The sequence below is a fragment of the Bos indicus genome, chromosome 7 (genome assembly GCF_029378745.1).
Source record: "Bos indicus isolate NIAB-ARS_2022 breed Sahiwal x Tharparkar chromosome 7, NIAB-ARS_B.indTharparkar_mat_pri_1.0, whole genome shotgun sequence".
Taxonomy (NCBI): domain Eukaryota; kingdom Metazoa; phylum Chordata; class Mammalia; order Artiodactyla; family Bovidae; genus Bos; species Bos indicus.
The window spans coordinates 14,467,495-14,480,007 of record NC_091766.1 but is presented as its reverse complement, the minus strand read 5'-3'; the positions used below and the strand labels follow the sequence as shown (position 1 = coordinate 14,480,007).

The 12,513-nt window shown below is 45.5% G+C and overlaps 1 protein-coding gene across 8 annotated transcripts in view; it reads left to right on the top strand.

Moving 5' to 3' along the window:
* The window catches only part of DNMT1 (DNA methyltransferase 1), a 51,280-nt gene that overhangs the window by 2,470 nt on the left and 36,297 nt on the right, over nucleotides 1-12,513 (top strand). For 5 of the 8 annotated variants that reach the window (XM_070792788.1, XM_070792789.1, XM_070792792.1 and 2 more), the window contains exons 2-7: nucleotides 5,764-5,800; nucleotides 6,452-6,559; nucleotides 6,754-6,973; nucleotides 8,042-8,117; nucleotides 9,393-9,468; nucleotides 12,371-12,405. In XM_070792788.1, the coding sequence (XP_070648889.1) occupies nucleotides 5,764-5,800; nucleotides 6,452-6,559; nucleotides 6,754-6,973; nucleotides 8,042-8,117; nucleotides 9,393-9,468; nucleotides 12,371-12,405 (552 nt within the window). Of the gene's footprint in view, nucleotides 1-2,803; nucleotides 3,491-5,763; nucleotides 5,801-6,451; nucleotides 6,560-6,753; nucleotides 6,974-8,041; nucleotides 8,118-9,392; nucleotides 9,469-12,370; nucleotides 12,406-12,513 lie in introns of those variants that run through there. The other 3 variants (XM_070792793.1, XM_070792794.1, XM_070792795.1) reach the window with 3 other exon arrangements.

The window sequence follows — 12,513 nt, the reverse complement described above, 5'->3', positions numbered from 1 at the left end:
TTGTTGCTGTGCGTGGGCTTTCCCTAGTTGCAGCAAGCAGGGGCTACTCTTTGTTGTAGTGCGCAGGCTCCTCATTGTGGCTTTTCTTTCGAAGTACAGGCCCTAGGCGCGTGGGCTTCAGTATTTGCAGCACTCAGGCTCTACAGCACAGGTTTAGTGGTTGTGGCGCATGGGCTTAGTTGCCCTGCAGCGTGTAGAATCTTCCCAGACCAAGGATGGAGCCTGTGTCCTGCATTGGCAGGCAGATTCTTATCCACTGCGCCACCAGGCAAGTCCAGTGTTTGAGTTTTTAAAGTGTAACTAAGTGTAAAAACTAAGTTCAGGGCTTCCCAGGTGGTGCTCGTGGTAAAGAATCTGCCTGCTAATGCAGGAGACATAAGAGACATGGATTCAATCCCTGGATTGGGATGGTCCCCTGGAGAAGGAAATGGCAACCCACTCCAGTGTTCCTGCCTGGAGAATCCCATGGACAGAGAACCCTGGTGGGCTACAGTCGATGGGATCATAAAGGGTTGGACACGACTGAAGCAACTTAGCACGCACATGTCCTAAGTCTTCTAAAAATCAGGCCTTTCAGGACAAGCCACATTTTTCCACTTGATTTTTCTTACTCTCCAAGCCACCATCTTTTGTATAGAAAAAGCAGTAGTCTTCCCACTTGTCTTTCTGTTGCCATTTGGTCTTTTTTCTCTAAGTTTGAAACTCATCCTCTTAGGATATAAGTTGGAGTGGGAGGTTTTCCTGCCCCATACGCACGTGATGACTTGAAGTCCAGGACTGCCATCCACTTGCCTGACTCATCCTGTGCCCTTCTTTTTCTTACAAGCCATTCAGGTTATCCTTTAGGTTTTTAGGGCCTGAGACCATGCAGAGCCACCAGTGTGAGGCTAGACTGCACCTGACTCCTTCCCCATGGTGGCTACTGTCCATTCATTCCCAAGACTGCTCAGAAAGACAATCCCCTTTCCCTGCCATGAGAAGGGGTTAAATTCTGTCAGTATACCCCTCATGCTGCCTCTGCAGTCTGGAGTTGATGATCACTTGTCGTCCAAGCATGTTTGCCTCATTGGTTGCATCTGCAGCTTAGAATCCAGTAGACTCAGATTCTTGCTTGCTAGACTTTCACCTTCAGTGAAGCCTGAATTGACATACTAATACTAGACACCTCCTCACACAAATCTGACTCAGCCTTTGTAATTATGACAGCTTTCCTATCTGCTAACCACTCTGATTAGATTAGAGTGGATCTTCAAGTTCTTAACTAGTCTGTGGCTCCTGAATAGGTACAGAAGGCATAACTGACTTCTCTAGTTCTCCCCTGAAGTAGGATTCTAGACGTGCAGACTCCTGGGGTTCAAAGCCCAGCCTGCCACTTGCCAGCTATATGACCAAGTAGCCTAACTTCCTGATGCTTTATCTCTAAAATGGGACAGAGGTGCCCACCACACTAGGGCACTGTGAAGACTGAGCTGAAAGAGGTAAACGTGGCAGAGCAACACCTGCACAGAAACCTGCTTCCCTGCTTATTACATGGCAGCTGTATGTTTCACTTCCATTATGGGGGGTGGGGGGGTGGGGAACATACCTTATTAATGAATTACCAACTTGCAAACCTGATCCTAAGGCAGATACTAATATAGCAGCCCATGCCTGCTTATCATTCCAACTTTCCTATTTGCCTGGCTTCTTGTATACTCATCTGGACCTGTTCTTTTTGCTGCCACCTTAGCTTAGCTTTTGTGCCAGGTGCCCAGCCATTCCTCAGTTAAGATGGTTTTCTCTCCTTAATTCTTTGTATTCTTGACTTTGGTGATGCTGTTTACTACCTGGGAGCTTCTGTCCTGATCTCCCCCATATTTCTTTTCAATTCTCGGACCCTTATTTTCCTCCAGTCTTAGGGTTTCTGCCTTCAGCAGTTAACAGTACCAGCCAGAGATGCCTCTTTGGAGAGCCAGTTCTAATTTCTAGCTGTTAAATAGCCACGTAGATTCACTGGACTGTCTTTCACTCCTAAAATTCGTGGTCTGCTCCCTTCTTCCCTACCAAAAAGTTCTGCCTTTCTGGTACTGTATTAGTTTTTAACTGCTGTCATAACAAACTACTGCAGTCTTAGTAACTTAAATAAAACATATTTGTTATCCTCTGATTCTGTAGGTCAGAAATGTGGTGTGGGTTTCACTGGATTAAAATCAAAGCATCAGCAGGCTGCCTTCCTTCCTGGAGGCCCTAGGGGAGAACCCGTTTCTTACTCTCTCGGGTTGTCAGCAGAATTCAGTTCCTTGTGGTTGTAGGACTGAGGTCCTTCTTCTTTTGCTGGCTGTAGGGTGAAAGCCATTCCCAGTGCCTGGAGGCGACGTCATCTGTTGGCTCATGGCCCCTTTCCTTCATCTTTTAAGCCCTCAAAGCGAGTTCTCACATCACGTCTTTTTGACCATTCTGTAGTCACATCACTTGAAATGCAGCTGGGAACTTTATCTGCTCCTAGGATTTAAATGATTTGATAAGACCCACCTGAGTCATCCAGAATACCCTCTCCATCTCAAGAGCTGTACTCTTAATCACATCTGCAAAGTCCCTTTTGCCATGTAAGGTAACATATTCACAGGTTCTGGGGAACTAGGGGAGAGGGTCCGTTATCCTTCCCTCCACAAATACTGTCTCCGGTACCACCCACCATGCAGCCAGTTACGGAAGGCACAATTAACAGAGCTTTGTAACTTCTCCAGGATGTTCTCAGCTCCTGCTGTGAAACCATATTACAGATCAGTGTTTCTGATTTAGGATGTCAAGAGTTAGCCACTCAGTCATGTCTGACTCTGTAATCCCATGCACTGTAGCCTGCCAGGCTCTATCCATCGGATTTTCCAGGCAACAGTACTGGAGTGGCTAGTCATTCCCTCCTCCAGAGGATCTTCCTGACCAGGGATCGAACCCAGGTCTCCTGCATTGGCAGGCAGATTCTTTACCGTCCAGCCACCAGGGAAGCCCAATTTAGGATGTTAGAGTGATTTAACACCTTATGGTGATTTAACACTTTATCTCTTTTAAACTAATACATATTGTATATTTCTGCCATCTTGACTTTGTTTATCCCCCACTAAAACATGACTGATTCTTGGGTTTTATCTCCCCCTTGACTCTTCCAATGGTTTGTTAACTATGGAGAAAATCTGTGATATTTTAGCCTGACATTGCTGACCTCCTTGAGACAGGCACCCAGCTCCTCTCAGGATTTGCCTTTCTTCCCCTGTGTTGGCCTGACTCGTGTGAGTTTCTTGCCCTGCTGTGGCAGCTCCTCTGCCTAGTTCCCACTGAGCTCTCAGCTTCTCTGTGTCCCTCCTTCCTGTTGCCATTTATATCCTTTTTCTTCAGAAGCCTCAGACTTAAACTCTGTTGGCCTTCACCGTGGTCGACGTATATCTTTTTTGCCTTTCAAGAGCTGCTCTGATGGAAGCAGCTAGGAATGAGTCATGGGATCTTGGACCAGAAGGTAGCTAAGGTTATATATATATATGTGTGTGTGTGTGTGTGTGTGTGTGTATGTGTATGTAATGTTGCCATCTTCTGTGACTACTCGGTCCTTCATATCTGCTTCTCATCCTCCTGGCTGTGAACCTAGATGGGAGGTAGTGTCACCAGTTTTACTGGGATGGGGATAAACTCTCCAGTGATAGCCTGGGCACCAGGGGAGGCACACTGACCAGCCTTCCTCCTGCCCCACCTCTGGCTCCTCAGTGCCTGCCCTGGGCTCCTGCCTCCCACTCCAGGGCTGAGCAGGTTAAATCTAGTCTTCACAGGGCGAGACTTTTGAGATACCCCCAAGGTCTGTTTCTCCCTGCCAAGCTAAATATCCCACTTCAATAGGAAAGATTTAAAAAATTCTGACCTGCAGATCTGTCTCCTGCCCAGATATAGGCGTTGTCAGCGTTGGGCAAAGGGCCCCTTGATGGGCTTCCATCTGAGCGTTGTCCTTGATGCCTAAGGTGACCCGGTTGAGGTGGGAGCTGTGTCCTGCCAGGGTTTTGTGAGCACAGTGACTGAAGGTGGGTGGCTGTGGTGCTCCGGCAGCAGTGTGTGCGCCTCTGGCTCTGAGCAACATGATCTGCAGTCGTCCTCAACTAAGGCTCTCCCAGGACCTGAGTTGCTTTGGGGGTAGAATGACTTTTGCCTGGAAGGGACTCCACATGCTTCTGGAAAGCCTGACTCTGAATCTTGAGTCCAGATTACACAACGCATGTGATACACAGCATATTAACCACTCTGTCAGTAGGCTGCTATCTTTTTTTTTTTTTTGGCTGTGCTCCGTGGCATTGTGGGTCCTCAGTTCTCTGGCCAGGGATCAAACCCATGCCCCCTGCAGTGGAAGCATGATTGTCTTAGCTGCTGGCCCACCAGGAAGCCCCTGCTCAGTCTCTTCTATAGCCAGACCTCTGCTGAGCATCCAGCGCCAGCCAGGAAGCCCCTGCCTGGCAGTGCGTACATCTCAGCACTCAGCTTGTTGCCTGAAACAGGGTCTGGCGCAGAGGAGGCACCCACAGATGATGTTTGCAGCTAGAAGCAGGATCCCCACCCACTCGGAGTAGCCACTGTCTGTCACTAGTCCAGCAGAGCCTGTCACTCACATTCCTGTCTGTGCTGCTTACATCTGCCCTCCCTCTTCGAAGGTCAGTCTGGGAGAGCTCTATTCCTGCCCTTTAGGTTGGTGGTAACCGAGTACCTTGCCTGGGTGCCCAAAGGGAGGACCCACGCATGGTGGAGGCCCAGTCCTTCCCTGCCCAGGGCAACCCCCCTCTGCTGACGGACGCTGGCTTAGCTGGTTGGACCTGTTCTCACTCCGCTGCCCACAGGAACACTGCCCAAGCCAGGAACAACAGGCTGTCCATTTCCTCTGTGTCTTTTGCTTCTTGTTCCTTTATTCTCTTTGCTCCCTTCCCCCGAAAAGAGGCAAGACATTCATCTTAGTAATCAAGTCAGACCATGATTTTTCCAGCGAAACTCATGACAGTTCTGCACACCTGAATGACTAGGTAGAAACGTTCACAAGGATGAGCTCTTGGGTGAGGCGCCAGCCAGCTTCTCTGACTTCCTCTCTCTTCCTTGTGTGTGGGGCACCCTGTGCTGCCCCAGGTGACCCCGACTTCCATTTCCTACTCATCAGAGTGCTGCCACTCCCACTGTCCCCATCCTGGCCTTTGGGGGTGTTAGCTGACTGTTTCCGCAGCCTCCTGTTGCCCTGGTTCACTCTTTCTAACCTCTGTATGCCCTTCTATGGACTCTTGGTCAGGTTCAACTGGAGGAAGACCACCTGTTGGTCACTTAACTTGGGAAGGACCCCAACTATGCTTCCACTTTCCCAGTGCCTTTTTTTTTTTTTAATCTTAATTTTTGACTGCACTGTTCAACATGTTGGATCTTAGTTCCCGACCAGGGGTCAAACCTGTGCCCCCTGCATTGGGAGTGCAGGCTCTTAACCACTGGACCGCCAGTGTCTTTAAAGTAACATTGTCATAGAGTGCCTGTATTATCCCTTTCCACTATCAGAAAAACACCCCCCAAAAAGGGAACCTTACTTAGATTGCAAATGACTTCTTAATGTGTATGTAGGCACTTGCAGTGGGGCATTCTACACATTGAGCAGGGGGAACCATTGTATTTTCTAATATCCGTGTTGAAGTTATTTCCAAAGTTCTTTAAACTGTGGTATTATAGATGAACAGTGTTGCTTAACAAGCGTTTTCTTTCTTCCCTTTTTTCTTCCCCCAGGCTCAAAGATTTGGAAAGAGATAGTTTGACAGAAAAGGTAAGGTCATCTCCACCTTAACAAAATCTATTATCAGATGTGACTGTCTGATAGACTATGTAGCTCAAAGTGGAATTGGCTCTCTTTTCCTTAAACTCTTAAGGATAACTTGGATGTTTTTGTCTAATGTGCTATATTAATAGGCTGTTATCAGTTAGCTTTTGGTAACTCATCAAGTTTCCCAATCTAGGTTCCCTATCAGCAAGTCTAGATTATAACTTGCCCTGGTCACACTGTTTTTTTCAGAATCAGTTTTGTTCTACTATACCATTATGTGTCTGTTTCACTTCCTAATCTTCCCATTTTTCACCACCCTGTAGATGGTGTGATATGATCTTTTTTTTTTTTTTTAATATTTATTTGGCTGCACCAGGTCTTAGCTGTGGCACATGAAATCTAGTTCCCTGGCCAGGGATCGAACTTGGGTCCCCTGCATTGGGAGTGTGGAGTCTTAGCCACTGGACCACTAGGGAAGTCCCTCTTAAAAAAATAAAAATAATAAGTAATATGATCTTAATGGAACTATCACGAACATGTCTTGACTCAGCGTTGCCTGCCTTTCAGTCATTGTTATGTGGCCAGGCAGTGTAAGTGTGCCTTAGTGCGTTGTTTTAGAGTGTGGGGACTTCTAAACATATATCCTTCCCTTAGGAATGTGTGAAGGAGAAACTGAATCTCTTGCACGAATTTCTGCGGACAGAAATAAAGAATCAGTTATGTGATTTGGAAACCAAATTGCATAAAGAAGAATTATCTGAGGTAAGTCTTCAGGGTCCTGGCGTCTGGAAGACTTGGCCTCCCGGGTAACTGGTCTGTGACCAGGGAGGCTGAATAATCCCAACTCCCCATGTCACCTGATAGTTATACAAAGGGAACACATGTGTTTCCTTATTATTCTCTCATTGCCACTTGTTTACATTCACTGCTACTCAAATTATCCTTTCCTGCTGTAGGAGGGCTACCTGGCTAAAGTCAAATCCCTTTTAAATAAAGATTTGTCCTTGGAGAACGGAGCTCATGCTTTCAGTCGGGAAGCGAATGGATGTCTAGAGAACGGGAGCCAGACAAGTGGTGAGGATTGCAGAGTGGTAATGGCAGAGAAAGGCAAGCCCCCCAAACCTGTCTCCAGACTTTACACGCCCAGGAGAAGCAAGTCTGATGGAGAAACAAAGTGTAAGAGCATTCGACTCATTTGACCTTGTTGGAGTATGGTATCACCAAAGGGGAGGACAATTAGACTTGGCGCCATAGGTTCATCCCACCCGCTCCCCTGGGCATCACTTCTTTCTTGTGTATCCATCTGCTGCTAAGTCACGTCAGTCGTGTCCGACTCCGTGTGACCCCATAGATGGCAGCCCACCAGGCTCCCCCGTCCCTGGGATTCTCCAGGCAAGAACACTGGAGTGGGTTGCCATTTCCTTCTCCAATGCATGCAAGTAAAAAGTGAAAGTGAAGTTGCTCAGTTGTGTCCAACTCTCAGCGACTCCATGGACTGAAGCCTACCAGGCTCCTCCATCCATGGGATTTTCCAGACAAGAGTACTGGAGTGGGGTGCCATTGCCTTCTCCTGTGTATCCATATATGTATATATTTTTGGCCGCGCTACTCGGCTTGTGGGATCATAGTTCCCTGACCAGGGATCATACCTGGGCCCATGGCAGTGCAAGTGCCCAGTCTTAACCACTGGACCGCCAGGGAATTCCCCCTTGTGTATACTTCTAACTAGCTTCGATGTAGACTAGAAATTTTTGTCTTTGACCAAGTTTGAGAGCATTAGATCTCCAAACATCATTGAATTTGAGGTATAAAGTAACAGGATCTACTGATACTTAGAACTAAGTTATATGCCTGTTTAAGCTAAACATTTATTCTTAGACTCCTTCCCCGTTTGTAGTCAGAGTAACTCTTCTGAAATTTTTAAAAGAATAAGAGCATGGGACTTGAGCTCAGGTCAGGCTCTTGACCACTTCACCTTCTGATGATGGAAGCAAAGGTTCTGTTTCCTTGTCTGTGTCAGGGTTGGGCCCGTCATATAAGAGGTTGTGTTAAAATGGTTCAGCAAACTGGCAGGTGCTAATTTGGTGAGTTTTATCAAGGTGGTGGTTGCTGAAAATAAGAAGAGGAGGATTCTTAATCCTCAGAAGCTGGTCTCTGCAGCAGCCTGGTAATTCTGAAGAACTGTACCTTTGCTGTGAACTTTTTTATTCTTAGTGACTTTTTTGTTTCTTTTTCTTTAAACAGCTGAAGTCTCTTCTAGCCCCAGGATTACAAGGAAGACTACCAGGCAGACCACCATCACATCTCATTTCCCACGGGGGTCAGTATATAATGAATGGACAAGCCCCCTTTTTAGGGGCCAACTGTTTTTGGTAAACCACGTATAGAATTAGTAGGATGTAATTTAGTGATTCTGACTTCCACATTGCCTGGGTTTTCACTTTGGTATTTTGCTATCAGACACTCATGAACAGCATTTCTGAAGACCTCATCCATTTTTCCTGTTAACGTTGTTCAGTTGCTAAGTCCTGTCCGACTCTTTGGGACCCCATGGAGTGCTACACAGCAGGCTTCCCTGTTCTTCACTGTCTCCCAGAGTGTATTCAAACTCATGACAGTCGACTTGGTGATGCCCTCCAACTATCTCATTCTCTCGCCCCCTTCTACTCCTGCCCTCAGTCTTTCTGGGAAGCTTCAAATATGCATACACAAAATCACCAAGAGTAGTATAATGAACCCCTTGTATATGGCCCAGTGACAGCAGTTAACAGCTCCTGGTGATCGTTTCATCCTCAGCCCCATGTGCTCCAATGAACTATTCCAAATGAATTACACCTCCATACATACCACACCCCCGACTTGGGTTACTTTGAAACAAGTCAGACATGTCATCTTATCCATAAATACTGTATTTCTAGATGACAGGGTCTTCCTCTGACAAGTTTTAATTCATATTTTGCTATAGTTGCTAACATTTAGGAAACAGTCTTTTTAAGAAGACAAAACAGAACTATAATTTCATGCCTCATAAAGTATAATAGCTCCTGACTACCAGGTATACAGCAGTGTTTATACTTCCGCGTATGTTAACAGAGTTTGGTTGACTTCTTCCTTAATCCTTTTAAGATTCCTTATTTTCTTGCCATTTATTTAAAGAAACTTGGTTTTGTTTTAGCTTCTGGATCACCATCATTAGTGGTGGTTAATGTGTTCACTTGTCTCTGGTTTTCTATAAACTGGTAGCTAGGTCTAGAGGCTTGTTCAGATTCCAGCTTTATTTTCTGAAACTTCATTAACAAACTGGGGCTGTCCATCAGAAGCATGTCACGTCTTTTTGGTGATGATAGCAGCTGTTGATCAAAGTCTAGATCCATGATTTTATAAGGTTTGCAAAATGGTAGTATTCTAAACCTGTCATTTGAAGAAACGTTGAACTTTAACATCCTGACAATGAGGGCGTCTCCTTGGAGGGAAGGGGGAGTCCATGCCCTGAATCTTCCCATACAGAGGGAGGAATGTATCAGTAAGTTGCTTCATGCCCACTGGAGGTCTAGGGTTGGGCTGAGCTAACAGTTGGCTTTACTGTGTGTGACAGCCCTGCCAAACGAAAACCTGAGGAAGAACCTGAAAAAGTGAAGTCAGACGATTCTGTTGATGAAGAAAAAGACCAGGTGGGGCTCACGTTTAAGTTTCTTAACTCTGCCTTATTTTGGTACGTTTTCCGTTAACTGTGAATTTACGCTTGGTCTGTCTATGGACCAGAAGTGACTGAGAAGGTGTTAGAACGTATCCCTGGACCCCGGGCAGTGCAAAGTGTATCATGATGAGACCCGAGGGCTTAGCAGGCCCATAGCTTGAGTCTGCTCTCTCCTGTCTACTTTCCTGCCTCTCCACCTGGCAAGATGAGATGTTCAGACCAGCAGAGGTGGTGTGTTTAAAGCATTTGCTTCTGACATCAGATAAGCTCCTTTCCCACATCTAATTTTTCAATAAGAGCAGAATTGTCATGTTATTATGTGCATTGTAATAATGCTGCTTAGACTTTTTAGGTTGGAAAACTGGTGGCTTGCCAAAGGCCTCTGGGAAAGACAATGCCTCTGGCGCTGTCCCATGTGGCTTAAGGGGCAAATCTAGGTAATACCAGCTGGCCACATGCTGTCTATTTCAGTTCTGCCACAGGATTGGCTGTGTAATTTGGAAAGTCTGTAGGCTTTCGGGTGGGTAGTAAATGCCTATTACCTGCTGAAGATGAATATCTGTGGTTTGTTCTAAGGCTGGATGTCTCAGCCAAGGCTTTGACTTTTGGGGGCAAATAAACCTTTGCTGTAGGGGTCAGTCCTGTACATCGTAGAGTGTTTAGCAAGGTCACGACCCCTACTCGCTAGATGCCAGTAACATTCCTTCTGTCTCCCATTTGTGACAACCAAAATCACTTTCGGTTTCTCCCAGAGGTCTCAGAGGGGCAAAATTGCCCTAGGTGAGAAGCATTGAGCCCGGTATCGCTGAGGTAGACTTGATAAGACACGCTCATTCTTCTGTCTTATTCTTGAGAATTATATGCGACTGTTCATGACCTTTATTCAGGTGTCTATAGTTAGGTTTAGCCAGAGTACCCACTCACGGTGGGAAACCGAGATGGGGAAACGTCTTGTCTAAGCCGTGTGGCCAAGTCCCTTGCCCTCTAGTAGGAGAACATGTCGTGGGCAAGCTGGCTCTTGTAATATTGATAAGACTTTAAAAAAAAAACACAAACACATGTACCAGTTTGAGTTGTTTTTTTCCCCCTTCTAACACCTTGGAGGGCTTACATAGCCTTTTCTTTTTGCTTTTAAAGAAATTAACCAGGGCGTTCTTTCCCAAGTAGGAAGCTGTTTCACTGGTGGTGTGTGTGAGGCCTTGTGAACTTCGAGGATGAACCCCTGTAGGAATAGGGTTTATTCCAACATGCTAGAGTCCTAGTGCACCAAACCAGTGATATCAGATGGTATTGGTTGAATAAATCAAATAAGGTCAAAACCTTATACTTCAGCCAGTTTAAAGTGTCTTTTTTTTTTTTTAATTTATTTATTTGTTTATTTGGCTGCATTGGGTCTTAGTTGTGGCCCGCGGGCTTAGTTGCTTCACGGTGTATGGGATCTTAGTTTCCTGACCAAGGATTGAACCCTGCGTTAAAAGGCGGATTCTTTACTGCTGGACCACCAGGGAAGTCCCCCAGTTTAAAGTTTTGCGATCTTACTATGTGTTTTTTTTTAAACAAGTATTACCTACACTTGATAAAACAGTACAAACGGCTATTGGGTACAAAGGAGTGGTACTCCCACCCTTCTGTCCATCCCTCTCCCGCCCCTCCCTCCTGTCTGTCCTTCTAGAGGCGAGCATTTCTCAGTCTTTAATATATTGTTTTGGTTTGTATGTCTATACATAGTACTGTATTATATTAATATATAATCTGTATTAGAGTTCTTCAGAGAAATAGAGTCAATGATATCTGTATATATGAGATTTACTTTAAGCAGCTGATTCACACAATGTCAGACTGGCAGGTCCAAAATATGCACGATGGGCCGACAGGCCGCAGACGCAGGGAAGTGTTGGTGTTGTAGCTCAAGTCTGAAAGCAATTTGCAGTCAGAATTTTATATATAATACACACACACACAGACTAATTCCATATCATATATTATGGAGGGGTTCTGTGTAATTTACCCAACTTTCTCCAGTGGTAACATCTCAACTATAATACAACCGTAAAACCAGGGAATGGACATTGGTATAATCTACAGACTTTGTTCACTCTGCATGCATAGCCAGATGTATGTGTGTGTGGATTCTTGTAATCTTCACCTCAAACAAGATATCTGCTTCGTCACCACAATATTTTTATCCTGTTTAAATACATAACTACAGATATCCTGGAAATGGCAAGTCTTGTGAACTTAGGGAAGCAGTGTCCTGGCTGTTCGTTGAAGAGCTGGTGTCCAGTTTAGGTTGTCATCATCACTTCCTGATGGGAATCCCAAATTACTGGGTTGATTTTTTTTTGCTAACATTAACAAATCTCTGACATGAGGTGGATCTTTGACTTCATGTAGCATCACTAGACAACCTCTAGTTGTGCGGACGTGTGCTGGGTCAACTCCTGGGCCTCTCCTTTGTTTTGAGGCTGGTGGGACCTCAACACCAGAGTGACAGTTGCCCACATCTTCCCCAAACCCAGATTACCCCCAACCCCTGTTTATAACCATGCATGCATGCTTGCTAAGTTGCTTCAAATGTGTCCGACTCTTTGTGACCCTCTGGACCGTAGCCCTCCAGGCTCCTCTGTCCATGGAATTCTCCAGGCAAGAATACTGGAGTAGGTTGCCATGCCCTCCTGCAGGAGATTTTCCTGACCCAGGGATCAAACCCATATCTCTTGTCTCCTGCATTGGCAGGCAAGTTCTTTACCACTAGCAACACCTGGGAAGCCTGTATTTAACCATATCAAATGTATTTACTTAACACTTTGATTCGTGCTTTTGGTTTTGATCCTCTTTTGAAATAAATATTCTTCTCGTCCCTTCTGTCCACATAGGAGGAAAAGAGACGTCGAGTTACATCCAGAGAACGGTAAGAGTTTATACCTTTTTGTTCTGTGTAATTTGTAATCTCGACTACTGAAATTACTTTTCTGAAATGTTTTAAAAGGAAGAACTAGTGAGTTGCCAGGGTGATCAT